The sequence below is a fragment of the Pelobates fuscus genome, chromosome 12 (assembly GCF_036172605.1).
Source record: "Pelobates fuscus isolate aPelFus1 chromosome 12, aPelFus1.pri, whole genome shotgun sequence".
Lineage (NCBI taxonomy): Eukaryota > Metazoa > Chordata > Amphibia > Anura > Pelobatidae > Pelobates > Pelobates fuscus.
Genome location: NC_086328.1, coordinates 124,319,086 through 124,343,753, shown reverse-complemented (window position 1 = coordinate 124,343,753; position 24,668 = coordinate 124,319,086). Strand labels below are relative to the sequence as shown.

The 24,668-nt window shown below is 38.4% G+C and overlaps 1 protein-coding gene across 7 annotated transcripts in view; it reads left to right on the top strand.

Moving 5' to 3' along the window:
• Nucleotides 1–24,668, top strand: part of PHF21A (PHD finger protein 21A) — a 135,031-nt gene that overhangs the window by 96,302 nt on the left and 14,061 nt on the right. For 2 of the 7 annotated variants that reach the window (XM_063438065.1, XM_063438066.1), the window contains exons 5-14: nt 1,298–1,513; nt 3,842–4,093; nt 5,432–5,521; nt 6,173–6,457; nt 7,527–7,622; nt 8,060–8,111; nt 11,763–11,842; nt 12,984–13,044; nt 17,850–18,013; nt 21,314–21,469. In XM_063438065.1, the coding sequence (XP_063294135.1) occupies nt 1,298–1,513; nt 3,842–4,093; nt 5,432–5,521; nt 6,173–6,457; nt 7,527–7,622; nt 8,060–8,111; nt 11,763–11,842; nt 12,984–13,044; nt 17,850–18,013; nt 21,314–21,469 (1,452 nt within the window). Of the gene's footprint in view, nt 1–1,297; nt 1,514–3,841; nt 4,094–5,431; nt 5,522–6,172; nt 6,458–7,526; nt 7,623–8,059; nt 8,112–11,762; nt 11,843–12,983; nt 13,045–17,766; nt 17,790–17,849; nt 18,014–21,313; nt 21,470–24,668 lie in introns of all 7 variants that reach the window. The other 5 variants (XM_063438067.1, XM_063438069.1, XM_063438068.1 and 2 more) reach the window with 5 other exon arrangements.

The following is a 24,668-nucleotide window of genomic DNA, read 5'->3' as shown; positions in this document are numbered from 1 at the left end:
ATTTTAACATATGATACCATGACAATTGTTTTCTTTTCCTTCACCCATAAGCTATTTTAAATGTTTCTGGAAAAAAAGTCAAAATCAGGCCTATTTAATGCGCTGTGCAAAAGTACTGTAGGCAAGAAAGCAGCTGGCAGAGTCAGCTGACTACACTCTGTAAATATCAAAGCATGAGTCTACAAGCTGACTTGCATTCATTATCTGCACGCATTCAAATGTAAGATTTGTTTTTCACTTTGGGACTGATGAGTATTTGCAGGCGTGTTTGTTCTTTTTGGGAAGGTTTTGTTTCATCTCCCAGAAGATGGGGAGGGGTGGGGGATGAAAACGTGGTGCAGCTCACTTTAACTCCTGCGAACACTATTCTTCTGATTGGTTTTCTCCTCTTGGTATAACCATCTGTCTATTCAGGCCTTACAACAGCCTGCTTCCCCCTACTGTTACCTTCTGCTGAGCGTAAATGAAGGTTTGTATTGTTGTTGGAGTTTGCAGTTATGTCAGGAGTTCACAGAGAATAAGCGTTAGATTTGTGTTTTCCAAGAATGTACGCTGAAAATGCCATTCACTTATACCTGCACTCCTCATATAAAGCCATCTGTAGAATCGGTTTGTTGCAAAAGACAGTTTGTAAACTCTGTTACTTTTCCATATTACCAGGATTCCCCCAGCTATATATTTAAATTTATCTTTACATTTTTTACATTTCTCAACTGTGTGCTAATCATACATTGCTTTTACTCATCCACATTCATATTAAAAATATGTCCCAACAAGATTTAACCTGTAAAATGAAGCAATAATACGTTTGTAAGATGCGTTTAAATCAGGTTTCATGAGATCTGCCTTCTTCGGTAGCTGTACTGTGTATTGTTCTAAATGGAAAAAGTCAAACAAAAACATTATTACAGTCTGGCATCTAATGCCACCTGTTCTTTAAGGCATCTATTTCTAAGGGTGTCTAATTGTTTGGTTTAGCTGCCATTTATACTGGCGTTGTACTTTAATTGTTTCAGCAATCAAACCTTTGTCAAATCACGCCCCCCCTCTGTCTTCCCAGTTGTAAGGGTTTCCTGTTGTTCAAGCTCTCCATTATTTGGTGTATTGCAAATGGTTCATGCTGATCCATAGGTGTACTTCTTATCTGTGATGTGTGTGCTGCTTTTAAAACTTCTGAATGCTTGCAGGTTACTCCATGCTGTATATACAATGGGTGGTTTTAATGATCCTTTGACAATAAATATCTTTCCATTTCACACATGAATGTGGGCTTTTATTTTTTTTCCTGTTTCTTTAGAAACTTGTAGTGGAACAACTTCGGAAGAATCTGATCATTAAGCAAGAACTCCCGGACAATAAGCTTCTCATACAGCCTTTGCTACAGCTAGAAAGCAAACCGCCAACAACACCACAAGTGCAGCCACAGCCTCAGCAAATACAGCTGCAACAAATACAACCGCAGCAGGTGTCCCAGGCATCCACTACATCTCTTCCAGGTCTGAGTGGGTCACAGGTTAGTTCTGAATACAAATTCCAATATATCATGCCTTTACCTCTGAAATCAGTATTGTTTACATGTGGCTATGGACTGTAACCATTATTGATGGCGAAGTGGAAAATTCTGGTGTATGCGTATTGTAAGCACAATGTCACACTTTGCCTACACTTTGTGCATGGTATCTAGTCAGTCTAAGACAACATGTATTGAACACAATAGAAAATATTAAATCTACTTCAAAAATATTGTTTAATAAATTATTGTAATCAGTTCTGCTAAAGTGCTTTTGTTTTTTTTTTGTTTTTTTTAGTACTGATATATTCCACCATTTCCTAAAAAAATGAATGTTTAACCTCTTAAGGACCAAACTTCTGGAATAAAAAGGAATCATGACATGTCAGACATGTCATGTGTCCTTAAGGGGTTAATGGTGGATCATCTACCTTTTATAGTTTGTTTAACTGTATTTCAATCCAGATAATCAATCCAGAATGGTTGATGATACCATTGTCAGTTATCTGATAAAAATGAATTACCTGCCAACAATAGTCCCTCGTTGGTGGGCAATGATTTACTGTACTAAGTAAATACAAATTATACTCAATAATAATTCACTAAAGTGCCATTTATCCCCCCCTTAATAAGAAACTGTATTGCAGTAGTACAAAATGTCTGATTAGAACATCACCTTATTGCTTTTAGTACCTTTTTATTCACCAATAACATTATGTCATTAAATTGTGGTAGAACACTGATTCCATGCAAAGTACAATTCTGGCTTAAGTTTACCATGGATTACAGCTAAGCATCCTGTTAGAAATGAAAGGGACTATCTCTGTAACGTTTATGTGGTAAATGTAGCTCATTCCAATTTGAGCGCCCTCTACTGGAAACAAAGATTATTATAAAAAAAAATACTGCATTGATTTATTTTATACTTTCATTTCATTTGAAATTAAACTGAAAAAAGGAACCCCTTTGGAGATCTTTTTATAAAGTTCAGGCTATGGTTATGACCATGCGTCTGTCATTTTACCTGTAGGTTTATATTGGTGGGGGAGGGGAGGAATAGGAGTAGCAAACATTATTTTAAAATAAATTGCTAAACTAGTGCTTTTTTTCCGCCATTGTGGTATTCTTAAGACGCCTTAGTATGTTCTTACTACAACATACATGTGACCCAATGGTCCGATACGAGAAACTGAGCAGAAAGTGTAATATATCTACTTACACTTCTACTGCAACCCCTATTATCCTGTTCATTGTCTTCTGGTCTTCTGTTAAAATCAATGTTATACTTTTTATTTTTTTTATTTTTTAAAACAAGTTTACCATCTTAATGATTTGTACAGCTGTTTTCGTTTTCACTGCAAAATAAATGGTATACAAAGTGTCCAAAAAGATTATTTTCATAATTTTTCTTTCTTTTTTTTCCCCTTTTTTACACTATTATCATTTTTGTTTTGAAATATAGAACATATGCATATCTCCCAGGCATTGTGGACATATTTGAGAATATTTCCGTATTATTTGGAAATTTTGAATTTTTCTATAGATAAAAATATTTTGTAAATATTTGTGTAACAAAAATTGAAAAATAGTTCTGCTTGCACAATGGCAAATATTCTTGGAGGGAGTTGTTACCAAAAATGATTGCCCCAAAACGCCTTCCAAGGATAAGCATTGCAAAGAGGAGTTTTATCAGTGATCGGGATGATTCCCTATCTCACTGTTTAATCGTGTAAGGCACAGGAGATAAAAATTAAAAATAAATATTTCTTTAATTGATTGTCACAAAGTTGCATAACAATCGGTGTAAAAAAATAAAGCTTGTGTGTTTTTACAGTGGAGTTGTAGATTAATTGCTTCATTGTACAGTGTACACGTTGTACCACTGCTGTCCAAACCGTTTATTTTACTTATTTTGTGTGTGTATATATATATATATATATATAATACCAGCACTCCTCGGTTTTCCAAATGAAGATTTTCTTTTAATCCAGTGAATAAGATCGACGTTTCAGCTCTATTACAGAGCTTTCATCAGGGCATCTATGTCCTGATGAAAGCTCTGTAATAGAGCTGAAACGTCGATCTTATTCACTGGATTAAAAGAAAATCTTCATTTGGAAAACCGAGGAGTGCTGGTATTTTTTCTATTTTTATGTTTAAGCTACCAGAGCACCAGGTATTGGATGAATTGTGGGAGTGCAAGAGTTTCCTGTATGTGTGTGTGTGTATATGTATATGTATATATATGTGTATATGTGTGTGTGTGTGTATATTTTCTATAAACTGTTCTATTTTTATTTTTTATGACTCCGCTATTCTTGTATATTACAGAAGACTGTCGCTACAGCATCTATGATCACGGCAAAGACTCTACCTCTTGTGTTAAAAGCTGCAGCAGCATCCATGCCGGCCTCTGTCATTGGCCAGAGACCCACCATTGCCATGGTGACTGCCATCAACAGCCAGAAAGCCGTCATTGGCGCTGATACGCAGAGTGCTGCAGTCAACTTGCAAACATCCAACAAGGTCACCAGTCATGTAGGGGAGACCTTTCAAATCGTGGCAAAAAATGCTGTTACTTTGGTGAGATACGCTGAATGGGTTTTGCTTTCATTTTGGACTTAATTTGGTTGATCCCATGTGTTGAACATTTTATTAGTGTTACTGTGTTTAGAACAAATTTGAGAGCAAATAACCTGAAGTGATGATTAAGCAATTTACTGCTACATACCAGCAATAATTTGGCACCCAAACCTACACTGAAACCTAACTCTCAGAGCTAAAACCAGCTATACTAATTCTAATTGTTAATTCACACAGGTATACAAACAAGTTTTGCTTTTGCAAGCTTTTCTTCTGTTACTCTGGGCAACTGTCTAGAAAACATTTTCATACTACTCTTGTGCAGTCTTAATGTGATGTTTTCTTTGATATATACGGGCTTTCCCTGAAAATAAATAAAACCGGGTCTTATATTAATTTCCCCCCGAAAAGGGGGAAACCGGTAGCACGCATATGCTAGAAAACAGATCTATGTTCGGAGGAATTTCCTAGAAAATAGACTTATTCACGAATGGAATCCCCGAACATAGATTAGCAAACTAGCGACAAGGGCTTATTTTCAGGGTAGGGCTTATATTACCAGCATCCCCTTAAAAAAAAAAAAAAAAAAAAAAAAAAGCTAGGGCTTATTTTCAGGGAAACTCGGTAATTGAATCGCTTCTGGTGTTCAAGTAATTTTGCACAAGTTCCATATCACTAATGCTAAATCGGTATACTAGTTAATAACCATTTTATATTTAAAGCATTTTCTGCTTCTCTAAACCTATAAAAGATGGTCAACCCGTCACAACTCACTGACCAGTTTAAAATGTAGGCTACAAAGGCCAAGCAGGAGGAAGGGGACAATTTACAAGCCCCCCGTCAGAGTTGTCAACTTCACACAACTCACAGCTTAGCAAGTGTAATTTACATTTTAAAACCATCTAAAACAAGGCTTTTATAAAAACCCATAGACTGATTGCATGCGAAGTTTAGATTAATGATGATTGGGCACAGGTAAAACATTTTAAATTTGGAAGCCATGACCCCCTGGTGACCTCATTTACAAATTAATTTCTCTTCAGACAATGGCTCATTTGCAAGGGGTTGGTTAAAACATTGCATGGGGGCAGGAACTAAACGTGATGCCATTTGTGATTAGTGTTTACATTGCTTTCTATTCCATACTCACCAGTTCCAAATGCATGGCTTACCTATCAAGGTTCCGTTAAAGATGAAGTCTTAAGTCTTTTTCTTTTCCTAGCATATTGCAATGTTTTATTTTTCTTGAACCTTTCCAATAAATATTCCCAAATAAGTAACTATTGTCATAACTTATATTTTTATTTTATTATATCATTCCTTTTATCTTTGGAACAGCAGGTTCAAGCTACTTCTTCTCAGCCTATCAAAGTTCCACAATTCATCCCACCTCCTAGACTCACTCCTCGTCCAACCTTTCTTCCACAAGTAAGTTAATTGACCCATCCAGAATGAAGAACAGTTGATAGATTTGTGTATATGTAGAATGTAAGCTTGTTTGAGCAGGCTGTAAGCTCGTTCCAGTGAGTCCAGCTAGTTTTGTTGCAAATACTTGTCGGTTAGTCGACCCATTGTCCAGTGCTGATGTATTTGTTGGAGCTTTATAAATAATAAGTGTGTGTATATGTACAATGCACAAACGTATTTAAGGGGGGTTCTTTATTTGAAAAAACAACCTGATCTGTTTAGATGCATTTGCCCATCGATAAGATATTATTTTGCTTCACACAGTATAGGTATTTAGTAAACATTCCACCCACTGATTAAACCATGTTGATGCCTTTCCTTTCTCACCTCTTTCTTGTCAAGGTGGAGTGGGTTACTACTAATAAAATCAGAGTGCATCTTTTCCAAAGTGACATTTTTCTTACTGGTTATATTTAAGCCGCCTTACGTCAAGGAACAAAGGTGGCTATAAGAATTCAATTTAGACCCGTATAATGGATTATGAATTTAGATTCCGTGGGGGATTATGTGTCCTAGTGTAAAATAAGCTGTTTGTGACTTTACAGTTCCATTTAAAAATTGACAAAATAATATTTTTCTCCTGTAATTTTTTATTTATTTATTTTATCCTAGGTGCGTCCAAAGCCAGCAGCACAAAATAACATTCCTATTGCTCCTGCTCCTCCCCCCATGCTGGCAGCTCCTCAACTCATACAGCGGCCGGTCATGTTAACAACAAAGCTAACACCCACATCCCAAAACTCAATCCATCCTGTGCGCATTGTTAATGGGCAGCCCACTGCCATCTCCAAAGCCTTCCCTACGGCACAGCTCACCAGTATTGTGATCGCTGCACCAGGGACCAGGCTGGCAGCTCCACAGACATTGCAGCTTCCAAAACCAAACCCAGAGAAGCAGGTAACTTGATTGGGTTGGAATAGCATCACATTCTCATTTTTAATGTGATTTTCATTGCAGTGTTTACAGAGCCAGACTTTTCCATAAAAGTAATTATAACACTGTTGGAGGTCCTAATCTTGTTTATCTATAATGAAAAGGGACTTGAGCAGAACAAAATTTAATGGAACAGAACCACCCCCATAACAACTTTAACTCATTGAAATTGTTATGGGGCAGTATTAACTGGGTACCATCTTAAGAGGTTACACAGTTTTTCAGCGGTTTAACACTGAAATTAAGACTCTGATGTAACTTCGCAAGTAACTGCCTGGTTACTTGCGAGGTTTCTACATAATTTATAGAGACTCCTCAAGATAAAGTTCAGAATTGTATAGTTGAGGGGAGAAGGAAGAGGTTGATAGAATTACATGAAGCTCTCACTCATAGGTGCCACCATCTACTTAGTTGCTCTGGCATTAAGATAATTTATTGTTTACGTATGCTCAGCAATACCTGACGGAGGTCTATAGAAAATCCTGTGAGATACTCCATTGAACAACCTGCACAATGCATGGGAATATGTGTGGAAATGGCAAAGGTTTGGGGCGGAGCCAAACACCTCCCTGGCCAATTGGCATCTCCTCATAAAAGAGGCATTGAATCATTCAATCACTATGGGGAAAGTTCAAAATTTACATGCAGTGTGTGGAGACGCTGAACGTAGTGTGCAGCACTGCCCCAGGAAGCACCTCTAGTGGTTGTCTGAGGTGTGGCCACTAGAGGTGTTCCTAGCCTGTAAAGGCAGTGTTTATATTAGAAATCCTACAGGGACAGACTATACTCAACAGAACAACTACAATAAGCTGTAGTTGTTCTGGTGAATATAGTGTCCCTTTAACTATTAAGTGCTACTGTGTCATTTAGATAATAATCTGTTACTTGTCATGTGTATGACCTACCCTTTACAGTTCTGTGATAGTGCCGTGATCTAGATATATTTAAAACTCAAAACAACAAGTCTCAATGAACAAACAGCTAGGCACAAAAAAGGACTTGTGTAACCTTCTTGCTGTATTTTTACCCATAGACCGTAAAACCTCAGGTGGAAACATCAGAGAAGCCAACTGAAAGCAGTACAACGGTGCCACCTGTCTCCAAGCCAAAACGAGAAGAAAATCCACAGGTACCAACAGTTTCATACAATATCCCAGAGATTGATTATGAATGTGGGGTCTGAGCACCAGATAAAGTTTAAACGTATTACACAGAATTCATACCAAACTTAGCTACAGCACTCTCAGCATTTATAGCAAATTTATCTTGTGTTAACGTTTGAGTGCAGACATTTTGTACTTGCAAGTTATGCTCAAGTGTCCTACAAGTTGTATGTGTGAGTTCTGCAGATACTTTCCCTAGTTCAAGTATGAGTTCCGTTTGGGATGCTGAAGGTAACCATGTACATGTCAAATATATGTACAGAATGTATCCAGGTTCTGCTGTTGAATTTGATATAGATTTTATAATTGCCTGACTCTGTAGCTACAAGATGGAAATGTTTGTGAAAAAAAAAAAGTGTTACAAACTCCAGACTGAATATGCTTCTTTTACTCATTTTCTTAGAAACTTGCCTTCATGGTGTCGTTGGGATTGGTCACGCATGATCATTTAGAAGGTGAGATTTGCTTCTTCCTGTGGTTGTGTTTTTTTGTTTTAATTCTATGTAAATTATGACTTCAGACATGTGCATTGTGTTTCCCAAGAAGTTATCTGCAAGATTTTATTTTAGTTGTGCTTGTAATCTATGACTAGCTGCTATGGGTTGTGAGAGCTGTGTTACTTTGTGCACAAACTTAACTAAATATAATTATCCTCATTACAAAAGCTCCTCCAATCTTTTTAGTGTATTTACTTTTGCAAGTTGCTTTACTGTTGAAGACTGATGTTCTTTGTATTTTCCCCCAACCTTACAACTGTGAGTTATAAAATAGAAAACTGGAGGAAAAAAGCACAGGCAAGGACATTGTATGCACCATACATATACTTAGAATTATTTTTTTTTCTAGTGGTTTATATTTGTTGACTTTTACTACAGCCACCAGATCCGACAAAGACATTTGTCCCTTAATTTCATATACATTTTTTTGTAAAGGTGTTCTTTAGTATATAGAAAATATTTGGAGATCTTCCCTCCCAGCTAGAATGAATACTTGTTACTTTGTAGTTGTGTATTTTAATTTGGTGGAATAAATGTCTTTGAAATTATACAGTCCTTGGGTTAGGCGGTTTGCCTGGACTTTTCCTTTCTTTGCTATTCTGAGTGACAATGCTAATATTTTATATGGAGTATTTGTGTTTTGTATGCATTTACAAGTTCATTGAGATCTTTTCTAATTGAGACCTGACGTTTTTGTATTGTACAAAGGCAACTGGCAGGGTCTGTCTAACTACTGCTCAGATGGCGTGTCTGGTGTTGGAGGCGTTTTTACAAGGCCTCCAACATATCAGGGTGGAGTCTATAACAACTTGCAGATGGCTTGCTCAAGTGTCGTGAATAACTATTCTATAAGAGCGTAACTAATGAATAAAGCAAACCAGTTATTGTGTGTGATTTTATCACCCTTGAAATTTGGTTATCTATACACATCTGACACTGCATTAATTCAAAGGTTAGGGGAAAGATGTATTATTTGTAACAATCGCTGCAGCTAAACGCCAGCAAATGGAGGAGTTATACTTTTGTCTGTTGTGCCAAGTTTGTCAAATCTCTGTGTGTGGCATCTCTACTGATCACAGCACCAAGCCCTGTTTTCAAAAAGGGGACCTTATTCCCATGCGCGCTGAGCACCATAATCATATTAAGATTTGGGTGATGCTGAGCGTGAGGATGTCCAGCGTCAGGTGATAAAGTTTTACCGAACCACCCGGAAGTCCCTCTAGTGGCTGTCTGAGAAAACATCCCTAAAATGAGCTGAAGTGGTCTGATGCCTATATTGTCCCTTTAATAAAATAAGCACAAAACAGTTTTTTAAAATGTTATTCTACTATGTACTATACATTAACCCCTTATGACCGGAGGGCGTACTATTACGTCCTTTTTAAAAGCGGCTCTAAACGCCGCAGGGCGTAATAGTACGCCCTCCGTTTTTTTGTAACTTACCCGGTCGCCGGCGATCCCACGCCGGCGATCGCGGTTGGTGGGACTCCCAGGGAGCCCCCCGCGGCACGTCCGCCCTCCAGGAGCCCTCCCGGCCATGTGAGAGTGAGGTCCTTGCGAGGACCTCACAATCACATGGCCGGGATAGCTGGCTGCAGCATTGCCAGCAGGGGGACTAACTGTAATGACAGTTGGTCCCCCTGCTGGCTGAAAATCAAATAAAAAAATGTTAAAACAGTGTAAAAAAAAAGAAATTATATACTTAGATCATATATATATATTAAATATATATGATCTAAGTGTGTATATATATATATATATATATATATATATATATATATATATATACATACACACACATACACCGTCTAGGTGTATTTTAATATTAATATATATATAATTATATATATATATATTAATATCAAATTACACGTAGACTGATACTGATTAAATATATCTATAAATATTGTTATATATATATTTATAAATAAAAAAATAAATATGTAAATACGTAAAAAATAAAATAAAAAAAATAATTAAAAATAAAATATAAAAAAATATATAGATGTGTTTTATTTCGTTCTAACTGTATTGTGATATTAATATATATATATTTATATCAAAATACACTTATAACGAAATAATATATATATCTATATACATAAATATATGCGTATATATCACTATATATATACCTATATATAAATAAAAATATTTTAAAAAAATTATATATATATATATATATATATATATATATATATATATACGTATATGTACATATATGTACATATATTAATTCTACACATATATGTATGTAATAATTTTACATAATTAGGTATCCTAATTAATTACAATTAGCGGGACCTGCCTGACAGCCCATGCCGAAAGTAAAGGGAATTTAATTTGCTAGCACTATATTTAACCCTATAACTTTCCAAGACACCATAAAACCTGTACATGGGGGGTACTGTTTTACTCGGGAGACTTCGCTGAACACAAATATTAGTGTTTCAAAACAGTAAAATGTATTACAACGATTATATCTCCAGTAAAAGTGACGTTCTTTGCATTTTTCACGCACAAACAGCACTTACACGGACGATATTATTGCTGCAATACTTTTTACTGTTTTGAAACACAAATATTTGTGTTCAGCGAAGTCTCCCGAGTACAACAGTACCCCTCATGTACAGGTTTTATGGTGTTTTCAAAAATTACAGCGTCAAATATAAGGCTTGTGTTTCATTTTTTTCACTTTAAAATTCGCCAGATTGCTTACGTTGCCTTTATGACCCTATGGTAGCCCAAGAATGAAAATTACCCCTATGATGGCATACTATTTGCAATAGCAGACAACCCAAGGTATTGCAAATGGGGTATGTCCAGTCTTTTTTAGTAGCCACTTAGTCACAAACACTGGACAAAATTGGCGTCTTTTGCATTTTTCACACACAAACAAATACTAACGCTAAATTTGGCCAGTGTTTGTGACCAAATGGCTACTATAAAAGACTGGACTACCCCATTTGCAATACCTTGGGTGATTTACTATTGCAAATGGTATGCCATTATAGATGTAAATGTATTTCCTGGGCTACTATACAGTCTCAAAGGCAACGTAACCAATCTGGCAAATTTAAATTTCAAATGTAACGCGCTATATTTGACCCTGTAACTTCCCAAAACACCATAAAACCTGTACATAGGGGGTACTGTTTTACACGTGAGACTTTGCTGAATACAAATGTGTATTTTATTGCAGTAAAAGCAAACAGTATTATGACATTGACAGTTAAAATGTCATGTAGAACTAAAAAAATGAAAAAAAAATCTTATTTTCTCCCATTTTTTCATATTAAATTATGTTTCATAGCTAAATATTTGATATTAAATGAAAGCCCTGTTTCCCCTGAATAAAATGATATATAATAAGGGGGGGTGCATTTAATATGAAAGAGGTGAATTACGGTTGGACAGACATATAGCGCAAATGCCAGGTTTTGTTTACATTTTGTTTCGTTCACAACTTGTACATTTGGCTGCGGTGTTAAGGGGTTAAAAGTAAATCTTTAATTTGTATTGATTTTGTTTTTTCACATTGTAATTTATGCCAACCTTCATACATATCTTTGGGGCCAACTTATTCATTGTTTGCATTTTTCTTTCCAGAAATTCAAAGCAAGAGACAAGAACGAAAAAGGAGGACAACAGCCAACCCAGTGTACAGTGGTGCCGTTTTTGAACCTGAGGTGGGTTTCTAATTTGATACTATTTCAGATTCAACTTGAGAATTTTCATGTGTTGGCATTGTTGTACTTTACCCGTTTTACACCAAATGTCTCGCACATGCACACTATTATTTGAAAAGGAGACCTATCATTTAAACATATGGCGCAAGGGAGATTTTGCCCACTGGGACTGACTGAGAATTTTTGAGACTATGGAGTTCATGGGTGGGTGAAATGGAATGTTAAAGTCCCCAAGAATTAGAGAAGGGATATTGCTGGAAAGAAGTAGAAAAGCCAGGCAGCAAAACGTTCAAGGAAGAGAAGAGGAGAACCAGGGTGAGGTAAATAACAGATATAATTCCAGAGTTTGGTTTGCAAATGGCGAATTAAGTGAACTTCAAATGAGGGGAGTGGGGAGATGCTTGAAGGAGAAGTGCAGTGAAAGCACTCCGCACCAATGACCATATTTTTTTTCCCATATAACCACATTCATTGGATTTGAGTGAAAAACTATCCCCCCTAATCAAACCACTAATGGTCTTTTCTGGTGGGGAGTGGATCCTTTACTCCAGCAAACCCTAGTTCCTCTTTGTGCTTCTGTATCTTTTAATCATTACATTAGGATCACTATTAAATTAAACCGCATAATTGATTTAGCTTTGATAAATAAAAACTCTTTTTATTTTTATTGTGAATGTCAGATGGAAATTATACATCATGTGCTATATCATTCTTCAAAAATTGTGAATAATGAGCAGTCATTCAGTTGACATAGCAGGTAATACGGTACATCCAGTTTTTTTTCTTAGGTAACAAAACAGCTATAAAAAAAAAACAATGTATCAGTTTGTGTAGTCATTATCACCTTATTGATGTCTGCAATAATATGTAAAAGCAACCATTTTTAAAAATTTGTCTCTAGGTATCTCCCAACAGCTACAGTTTAATCAACCTGTTAGTGCCACAGATTGTGATCATGTTATGCCTTATGAATGCATTCCGGACCCCTGTATTGTGACTAGTTACATTTTGAGATCTGATAGTTTATCCTAAAATACCTGATTTAAAGATGAATAATGCTTTTCCATATTTTCCCTTAAATTTCTTACTCCATATACCCACAAGAACAAAGTCATTAACACCAATTTTTCAACCGTTGTAGCGCAAGAAAAGTGCAGTGACGTATCTGAACAACACAATGCATCCAGGGACTCGAAAGAGAGGTATGCTTTGTAGGGGCTCAGTGCTTTCTTTCTATCTTCCATGCTTCTCTGTATCTGTGCTGCTTTGTCACAGAGTGCTACAGGCTATGATCTCTAAACATTACTGTGGTCTGAATGTGCTTGCTTGGTTGTACTATTGACACAAACCCCTTCATAAGAATATTCCAATTATAAACAAAGGACCTAAATAGAGTGACCGCATTTTACTTCTACAGTACTGAGAAACAAATCCAGTTGCCTAGACACCATTATGTGCTATTGAGTGCTGTTATTTGAAACACATTTGATTCTTGCATACTATATCTACAGGAAGCTGAATATTAACAGATTCTTACTGTAACTTTTTTTTTTTTCTTCAATAAACCGGCATCATCATGATGAGGCTTAGTAACAGTACAAAAGTAATATTTCAAGCACCACAGCCCACTGTAATGGTTGGTTTCCTGGGAGCCTCACAGAGGAAACAGTCAGATTGTTTAAGGACAGTTTGACAACTTACTTGGGTCCCAACAGGCTCCTGCTGCCTAAAGGTCCTACCTCTACGCTAAGCCTTGTAATGCTGACACTATCGGCCAATGAGCACAGCTCTTTCCATAGAGTATATGTGCTAGCTGCTGCCTGAAGGTCCTGCCTCCGAGCTAAGCCTTGTCATGCTGACGCTATCGGCCAATGAGCACAGCTCTTTCCATAGAGTATATGTGCTAGCTGCTGCCTGAAGATCCTGCCTCCGAGATAAGCCTTGTCATGCTGACGCTATCGGCCAATGAGCACAGCTCTTTCCATAGAGTATATGTGCTAGCTGCTGCCTGAAGGTCCTGCCTCCGAGCTAAGCCTTGTCATGCTGACGCTATCGGCCAATGATCACAGCTCTTTCCATAGAGTATATGTGCTAGCTGCTGCCTGAAGATCCTGCCTCCGAGATAAGCCTTGTCATGCTGACGCTATCGGCCAATGAGCACAGCTCTTTCCATAGAGTATATGTGCTAGCTGCTGCCTGAAGGTCCTGCCTCCGAGCTAAGCCTTGTCATGCTGACGCTATTGGCCAATGAGCACAGCTCTTTCCATAGAGTATATGTGCTAGCTGCTGCCTGAAGATCCTGCCTCCGAGATAAGCCTTGTCATGCTGACGCTTTTGGCCAATGAGCACAGCTCTTTCCATAGAGTATATGTGCTAGCTACTGCCTGAAGGTCCTGCCTCCGAGATAAGCCTTGTCATGCTGACGCTATCGGCCAATGAGCACAGCTCTTTCCATAGAGTATATGTGCTAGCTGCTGCCTGAAGGTCCTGCCTCCGAGATAAGCCTTGTCATGCTGACGCTATCGGCCAATGAGCACAGCTCTTTCCATAGAGTATATGTGCTAGCTGCTGCCTGAAGATCCTGCCTCCGAGCTAAGCCTTGTCATGCTGACGCTTTTGGCCAATGAGCACAGCTCTTTCCATAGAGTATATGTGCTAGCTACTGCCTGAAGGTCCTGCCTCTGAGATAAGCCTTGTCATGCTGACGCTATCGGCCAATGAGCACAGCTCTTTCCATAGAGTATATGTGCTAGCTGCTGCCTGAAGGTCCTGCCTCCGAGATAAGCCTTGTCATGCTGACGCTATCGGCCAATGAGCACAGCTCTTTCCATAGAGTATATGTGCTAGCTGCTGCCTGAAGATCCTGCCTCCGAGCTAAGCCTTGTCATGCTGACGCTTTTGGCCAATGAGCACAGCTCTTTCCATAGAGTATATGTGCTAGCTACTGCCTGAAGGTCCTGCCTCCGAGATAAGCCTTGTCATGCTGACGCTATCGGCCAATGAGCACAGCTCTTTCCATAGAGTATATGTGCTAGCTGCTGCCTGAAGGTCCTGCCTCCGAGATAAGCCTTGTCATGCTGACGCTATCGGCCAATGAGCACAGCTCTTTCCATAGAGTATATGTGCTAGCTGCTGCCTGAAGATCCTGCCTCCGAGCTAAGCCTTGTCATGCTGACGCTTTTGGCCAATGAGCACAGCTCTTTCCATAGAGTATATGTGCTAGCTACTGCCTGAAGGTCCTGCCTCTGAGATAAGCCTTGTCATGCTGACGCTATCGGCCAATGAGCACAGCTCTTTCCATAGAGTATATGTGCTAGCTGCTGCCTGAAGGTCCTGCCTCCGAGATAAGCCTTGTCATGCTGACGCTATCGGCCAATGAGCACAGCTCTTTCCATAGAGTATATGTGCTAGCTGCTGCCTGAAGATCCTGCCTCCGAGCTAAGCCTTGTCATGCTGACGCTTTTGGCCAATGAGCACAGCTCTTTCCATAGAGTATATGTGCTAGCTACTGCCTGAAGGTCCTGCCTCCGAGATAAGCCTTGTCATGCTGACGCTATCGGCCAATGAGCACAGCTCTTTCCATAGAGTATATGTGCTAGCTGCTGCCTGAAGGTCCTGCCTCCGAGATAAGCCTTGTCATGCTGACGCTATCGGCCAATGAGCACAGCTCTTTCCATAGAGTATATGTGCTAGCTGCTGCCTATAAGATGTGGTGTGTGTGTGTGTAAGGTGGGCATTATTTCCTTTTGAAAATCACACATCCAAGTACATTTTAACAAACCTTACCATTTAATGAAAGGAAATAATTAGTGGTTACCTTTCATGTATGTGGAACTCCATGGTGATCGCTTCAGTTTTAGAATTTGCTTTAAAATGGCTGTAAACCAATTGTGTAGGAGCAAAGTAGCAAGGGTTTCTGTGATTCTAGTCTTTGATATGATTCTGTCTCTAGACTTCCACAAAATCAGCAGATCATTTTTTTTTTTTTCTTCTCCTTGCACTTTCTAAGATTACTTTATTTGTGTGTAATCTTTATTTTATTATTCATTTATTATTGTTTCCATTTTGGAGAGAAGGACTTCATGAGTGTAGCACTCAGCCTTGCATTGTCATAATTGCGATAACTAACTTTTATAAACTATGATTTATATCATTAAGTAATACTAAAAACTTAATATATTAAGCAGATATTTAAATAATTTTATGCGTCTTTCTTGTGTCTGACTTCTCAATTTCCAAGCTCATCTCCACTTTTTAATTCATTTTTCTCTCAACTACAATCATGCTGTAGTAGCAGGTTTTATTCCTGATAGTTTGTTTCCAGTGTCTTTTCCCCTAAGCTTTAACTGTTTAGAAACACCAAATTTAATTTTTTAACTCTCTCTACTGTGTTTTGTTAACCCATTTTGTATTTTTTAATTTTTATACTGCATTTCCCCCACTTTAAAAGAATGCACTAAGCTACATAACCCCTACAGCTTATGCTAGTGGTTATGTTTTCATAAAGTGCCTGGCACCATCCCACTGTTTTAACATCAGACGGTTTAAGAATGGCTTGATATAAACCAAGGGTCTTCCTGACATCAAATGACTTGCCATATCTCTGGCTTTTCTGCATTAGTGTATAGAAATATGTCTCCAACCTGGAATGATGTGCGTATATAAGTACAGTACGACTCAAGAGTTTTTAATTGGCATTGTTGGCCTATAGAAGTAGAAATCCATAGTCGGTACATAATGGCACACCTAATGTATCAATATGTGGATACTAAACTGCACACATTATACCTTCATTACCACTAGTATAGGATCCTCCTCCTATATTCATAGCATGTTTACTGTCTATATACTTAGACCTGTATATTTCAGATCATAGATTTCCCTTCTTTTTAGCTCTTCTTCCTATGCTATTACATCAGTATTTTATATATATTTTTTTCCACTTATGTCCCATATCCCTCTCTCTTATGGTATTGCCTACATTTCCCTACCATGTCTGTTTCCAATTCTAGAACATGTCTTCTGTTCTTTCTCTTCTTCTTCCTCCATCCTTACCCAGCTTACCCAGTCTGATATGTCAACAGCTTCTTCATTCTTCCATGTTGGTTCCCCTTAACCTCTCTCTGCTATGTCTGATTTCCTTCTCTCCCAGCTGACCTATTGCTCCCATGTCTGCTCTCCTCTTACCTTGTTCCGGTCTTTTTCTTTCCTGTCAGCTGTCAATGTTGTCCGTGTCCGCTGCCCATATCTTTCCATATTTTCCTTATGTTTTGTGTAATTTGACTTTCCCCATATCACATGCTCTTTCCCATAGACTGTCCCTTGTTTTCTCACGTCCCACCACTTTATGGCACTTTCCGTCTCATCACACGGTCTGGGAGTCTTTTATTTACCTGTCTGAACACATACATATTGGATCTCCTTTGCTTGGCTGATTCATTGCTCAGGTGCAGTGTGACTGTGTGTATGACATCAGATAAGGGATGCAGAATTTAATCTAATGTAGCCTTATGCTATTGACATGCACAAGAAAATCATTTTTTAAATCATCTTTATATTGAATGAACTTGTTCTCTGAATAGATAATTAAAATACATGTAGCTGGGTAACAACGCTGACCATGGTGCGGCTTCTTCTGCCATTTTCTGCTTTCACTATATATAATATATCCAAGTTGACATTCTAGCCCATATCCAGAAACCATTTTAATAGAACTTTGCCAAGCCAAGCAATAAGCCTCTGCCCCAATGCAATGGGAATGGCTGTGGTGTGTGTTCTGGTTTATTCTGCCCTAGCATTTACAATCTATGTTGCTTGCCGTTCTGCTCACTAACCTATTTCTAGGAGAATCTGTTTTACTTTTCACTCTCTGACCCTCTCCTATGCACTGGTAATATTGTATTATATTTCTTTTTCCATGCTAGCCAATGAGGATCACTGGCCTAAGGTATGTAAATCCCCCCATTTTGTTTTTTGTTGTTTTTTATTTGTGTTTATTAACCTATAGGTCGTCCACCCAAATACAACACGGTGCTGGGTTTGGGCGCTCTGCCACCCATCTCCCCTCCATCCAGTCATCCTGACTCCCCCGAAAGTGAAAAGACACAGATCACATGTAATTTCCCTGCAAGTATCCTGCCTGTGTCCCTGCCTAGTCCTTATTCCACAGACGTAAGTAACTCCTTGTGATCGGCTCCTTGAGGCCGTACGGACTCTGAAATCTTGAGATGATCATTCATAAAAAGAGTGACCCTCAGACCAGGCAATGTAGCAAACGTTTCATGCAGTGGTGGTAATGGCTATGCTTTTGCACATCAAAATGTGTCACTAAGTATACAGTGTTCAATGGATGGCTGCTACTGCTGTATAAGGAAAAATAGTTTGTTATGATGCATGTCTGAAGTAGTCCATTTAATGTTGGGGAGCATTGAGAGGGCTAATGGGACCACTGACACATTCGTGCTCTGCATTCCAGTATTTAGATATCTTTAGATCCAGAGAGTGGTAACTTGATATGCTTGCTTTCAATGTATATCAACAGTGTGACACACAAAACTGCTGTGTGCGCAGAGAAAGACAAGGCCAGGTGAAGGCTAACCTTTGGTCTTCACCGGGACTTTAGCCCGTGATAGCTGCAGTGCCAAAGGTTAGCTGTCACTGATTTAGGCCATGGTGTTACTTGTCCTGTACAGTCTACTTTACCTTGTTTCAGTAATACTCTGTGTTTAGGTGATTCACTCGCTGTGGTGTTTATTCTGAATTCTTTATTTAGGACCTTTATCCTTTTTTGTTAGGCTATTTTCATTGATACGATTATGTGTAGAGGATATGGAGAGCATATCCAAAAATGTCACGCAATCATTTCTAATATTTACAGTCTCCTGCTATTCAGTGAGTTGCAGTTATGCTACTTTTATACGAGCAAAAACTAATGAGGCATTTTTACACAACCAAATCATCTTACATATTGCATGTAAAATGTATTTTTAAATATATGTGACTGGAGACTGTACATATATTACAAATGGAATATTACATGGCCTATTTTTTAGGGGAATCGGGATGGTCTCATAGCCTCACATTTTTAGTTCTCCACTTGTAAAGAATGTTGTGTATTGACATTATTACTATTACAGTATAAAAGAACATGCCATATCTATTCACTATGTATAGTGCAGGTGAATACTTGTATCTTTCTGTAGCATACTTTGGTGTTATCTAGTGGTTGATGTAATCATTTTGTCTACCACAAGTGACAGAAAAGTGATTGTCCCATGCAGTAAGGCACCACATATATTGTATCAGAAAGAAGTAAAATCATACCTAAAACTTTTTTGTTTATGAAGGCAGGCCAGAGTTGAAGCAGTGTTGCGACTTCATAATGATATTTTATATAATTGGAAAAGTTTTTTTACAAAATAGATTCATTATTCTAAATACGCAAAAATAAATACTGTAGTATAGATGAAAGGTGTTACTATAAGTTTTATTGCTGTTTGTTTTGTGATACATGCACACCAAACATGGTGTCATGAATGAAGTGTGGGACATATGGTAAAGGACCTGCTAATATAAACACTTTCTGTTGTCGCTGTATGGAGAAGATTACCGCTTTATTTCCCTTTATTGTACTGTGGTTTGCAAAAATTATATCTCGGCCACATGTGTTTTTACATTTGCAACCCTGCCTGTACAACATATATAAAATGGGTAAAGTGATTTAAGTGACACTTTGTCTGAACCCCTATATGTGATAGTGACATGGAGTGCCTTGAATATTTGTAAATTGGATTACCCCATTACAGTGGACAATAATTACGGTATTGCTTTACTACAACAAACGTGTTCTCCCCTGCAGAAACCTCTCATGGAAAGAGTATAGAGAAATGTTTTTCTCATCAAAGTGTCTATCCTGATGTTTGAGTGCGATATGCCAGGTTCTGTTCCACTTGTAAAAAATGATTCACTGATAAAGTCCATAAATTATAATACTGTCTATTAGACTGGATTGCCTCTATTAACCCCAAACGTGCAAAATTACAAAGAAGTGTCTCTGACGCCAAAGTCCTCTACTTTACTGACCATTCTATAATTCTTCAAATTGCTTTTGAAATGTTGACATGTGGCTCACTAAAACAGGCACTTGCTCCCTCAACAATGTATCACTTTTATTATTCATTACAATTGTACTTGGTTTCAAACAGGCCTGTCACTCTGCCCACATAGTGTTCACCTGTCAATAGATCAGGTCTGACCTGCTCCTCTCCATCTGTCAGTGGGGTAACCACAAATCTTAGTACTGTGCAGTATGGCCAACCTTAGCCCTCCAGTTGTTTATGAACAGCATTTGTTTTTATGATGGGCATCATGGGAGTGTTGCTCATGTACATTTATGCATCGTTTCCACTGAGCGGTTCGGTTCACTATTTTGAGTGTTTCCATTATGAAAGTGGCCCATACAACCGAACCGTACCGCACCATTCAGGGTCCTGCTTCAGATGTAGGGCCATAGGAAATGGAACGGTTCGGTTAGGGCGGAGCTACTATACAATCCATTGATTGGTGGACAGGACGAGCATTTTTTCTAAACCCCGCATGGCCCCTGAAGGTCTGACTTGCAGTGGAAACACTCACCAGAATGGGCTGGACCATTCTAAACCTTCCAAACTGTACCGACCCGACCCGATCCGCTCAGTGGAAACAAGGCATTAGTGTTCCAATATTAGACATAGCTGTTTAAGAAGTTGTATGCTTTATACAGGTGGAGATTCACAGCTCGCACAAACGGACGCGTGGGGTGTGTGTAAAGGCATCCTACTTCTACCTTTTATTTATTGGTACATGAGTTCAATTTTCAGATCTAAGGAGTTCCTTAATCTAAAGAAATGATTAAATGATGAATTGTTGGGGTGTATGGCCACTGCTTATCGTGCTGCGAAGATGACCCTGCAACTCTCTACAGATCATTGGTGTACAGTCTTTGTAAAGAAATCTAATAAACAGAAATCTAGTATATGGACCCAGTTTAGTGGAAGAGGAAAACGGAATATTATTTTTTTTTCGCTTTAGGTTGCCAGGAAAAATTAGGAACAAATTTATATTACAAACTTTGAGGAAAGGTGTTATAAAAAGCCCATACACAAAATGCAGGCTGATGGGAGGTCAAGTGGACCTCACAAATATTTTATTTATTTAAAAAAAACAAAACAAAATTTAATCTAGATATTTTTTTTTTTCTCACACATGGATGCTGTGTGGCTTCTTCACTGCCTCAGGGCCATTATATTTATTGTATTACACTGCCATCCCTGTTGCAGTGAAGTTAGTCTTTCCAGTGAAATACCACGATGTGAGCACACTCTGGTGTGATAGTGTGTGTTGCTAGCTCAAACACAATGAAGGACAATGGAATTCAGAGGCACAGGCTGACCTCTTCTTTTTTTCGCCTCCTCTCTCCTGTGACTTCTACAGGCTGATATCCATGAGGATTTTTGCAGCGTCTGCAGAAAGAGCGGACAGTTACTGATGTGCGACACATGTTCACGTGTATACCACCTGGACTGTTTGGAGCCTCCTCTGAAATCCATTCCCAAGGGCATGTGGATATGTCCTAAATGCCAAGACCAGGTACTGTGCCAGAAAGATATATAGAGTAGGCAACCTGGAAGACAGGCCAAGCAAGCAATCCTCTCAGTTCTCCATATCTGCCTTATAAGCTTTACCCTGCATTTTATGAATTTTATTGCACTGCAGGATTTGAAAAGTACTTTTGAGTGCAGTGGGAGGACAGCCAGAATATTTCTTAAAATAAGCTACGGAGTGGAAAGGGAAAAAATATATATTTTCCTCTGTGTACAGCAATATTCCTAGCTTAAAATTCTTCCAACACTGCAGCTATTTGATTTATTAATCTCTCTTATTGCAGTGTTATATAGTTGTCCTAAACCATCCATGCATAATGAACTTGGAAAGGGAACTGCTTGACATGCTTTTTGATTTCTGCCCTAATCTTGGCTGACAGCTCTTGGACAGCTTTCACAAGGACACCTATTTCACCGTGGAATGCCAGGCTCACTGGGTGATACATTCCCACACCAGGCTTCCCAGTGATGACCCAAAACAAAACCGGTTTATAGAGAGAGGAAGTGAAAGGGTAAAAATTGCAGTACTCTCTTTGTGTTGCCTTTTTGTGTTTAGGTATTCAATTTATCCCAGTAACCAACACAAGGATTCACACTCACATTAACCACTCGTTAGAATGGTGTTTATAGCCTACATCTTTTCATCCTGTGGAAGGTCACCAGTAATTTCCATTACATAATGTCAAGTGCTGGTGGCACAAACTCTTACTTATTGATAACAATTCATGGTCACTGCTGTTCTAATAAGACTTCAAAAGATTAATTTAGTTTCACCATTCACCATTGCGTAGCCCACTGGTTGTGATGTTTTGCAGATACTTTGGCAGCAGAGATCCAAGCAACTACCTTTTTATAAGATATGCAGCCAAATGTCTTTTATTTTTGTTTTGCTGGTTTAATAATCGGAGTTAGAGGAAAGAAGGAAATGGTATACGTATATTGGAAGCTATTTTCCATATTGTAATTGGAAGCTATTTATAAACAAACATAATGGGTTACTAATGATCTGCACAACACACATTGTTACTTGCTCCTTTCATATCCAAGTGTTAACCCTCGATATTCTCATTGGGTTATTGTAATACTGCAATGCTTCTCTTTGGCACAGCATGCAAATGGTAAACTCGATTTCCCATACTTCTGTCAGTGTAAACGCCCTTGTACTAATGGCCTACTTGGGCACTGCAAATGCCTTAAGCATTAAGGAAAATGTAATTTTCAAACACTTGTAGTGCTAACAGTACCAGTCCCTGGCATATATGCATAGTGGACTTTAAGGTTAGGAATTTAGGAGCATTTGATTGTATTTCAGTCTAGTTTGTATCCTCTCCTTGGCTCAGCTAACTTTGTTTGACCAGGAATGGTCTGCAGCAGCCCCTCAATGACATGCGTCTCTAGCATTTCTACAGACTTCCTTATAGAATAGAGTGTACAGAGCTATTTCTCTTGGCGCTTCTAGCACCTATTTTAACTTAACATTGACAAGTAATTCTTAACTCAAAGAGAAACTGACACTTTTCTGGAATTTACACTATTTAATAGAACATTGGAAATAATCTATATTTTTTGCTTACCTTTTTTTCCTGAGGTGCTCTGTTTTCTTTTAAAGGACCATGCCAGGTCCCACGGGTTTTAACCCGTCAGAGGTAAACATAACAGTTTCAGAGAAACTGCTATGTTTACATTGCAGGGTTAATCCAGCCTCTAGTAGCTGTCTTCCTGACAGCCGCTAGAGGCGCTTCTGCAACAAAATAAATGCTTTCCTATGGGCGTTTTTAATGCGTGCGCTAACTTGCCGCTCATGCGCATTCGGCTCCACTCGGGAGCTGACGTCAGAAGGGGAGGAGAGGTCACCAGCGCCGAGGTAGCACGGCACTGTATAAAGGTAAGTGGCTGAAGGGGTTCTATCCCCTTCAGCCAAGCGGGAAGGGGACCCTGAGGGAGGTGGGACCCCGAGGGAGGGGGGACCCTAAGCATTATATGGTGCCAGCAAACAAGTTTGTTTTCCTGAAACTATAGTGCTCCTTTAATTTTATATTAAAAAAATGTAGTCCTCATAATCCAGTTTAGACAAGGAAAGCCAACAGAAACCTTGCAAATGAAGAGGAGAGATAAAAACATGATTTCATTCCAACTCTTCCTCTATATATGTTCTCGAAGCTGACTGCCAGGTTCAAAAGACACAGCCTATAACATTGATTGACAGGTGCCCGCAGTTCCTCTTCTAAGAACTTTTTTCAACTCTTGTTTAAAAGGTCAGATAAGGTCAAATAAGTTTCGATGTTCTGTCATGATTTTCACCATTATATAGTGTTTTGAAGTGAACTACACGATTTGTTGGCAATTTCTAATTCAGTTTACTAGTATTTTAATTTGATATCTAACTTTCTGCAACATAAGCCATAAAAACACAATTTCCACTGCTCTGTGGAGTGCTTGGAACTAATCCACTCACCTGTGATAATTCTAGATTCTAATTGGCTATTGGCATTGCAAGTTTTCATTAGCATTTGTGCTGCAAATTTAAGATGGATTACTGCCTGCACACTAATACGGGCATATTTTCTAGTGAAATTACAGCTAAACTTACTGTAGATTGATTAGAAATATTAATCTGTTGGGAATATTTTAGCAACTTGATTTATGTAGAGAAAATGTCAGGTGACAGTCACTTTAATGATCTCTGTAGGAATATTAAGGGAGACAGAATGTAATGTAAGCAGGAGTTTGTTTAATAAGGATCACTGCATTCATTACACTTTACCACCATAGGAGTTCTGAAAATTGAAGGGACACTATAGTCACCTGAACAACTTAATGAAGCAGTTTTGTTGTATAGAACATGCCCCTGCAGCCTCACTGCTCAATCCTCTGCCATTTAGGAGTTAAATCCCTTTGTTTATGAACCCTAGTCACACCTCCCTGCATGTGACTTGCACAGCCTTCCATAAACACTTCCTGTAAAGAGAGCCCTATTTAGGCTTTCCTTATTGCAAGTTCTGTTTAATTAAGATTTTCTTATCCCCTGCTATGTCAATAGCTTGCTAGACCCTGCAAGAGTCTCCTGTATGTGATTAAAGTTCAATTTAGAGATTGAGATACAATTATTTAAGGTAAATTACATCTGTTTGAAAGTGAAACCAGTTTTTTTTTTCATGCAGGCTCTGTCAATCATAGCCAGGGGA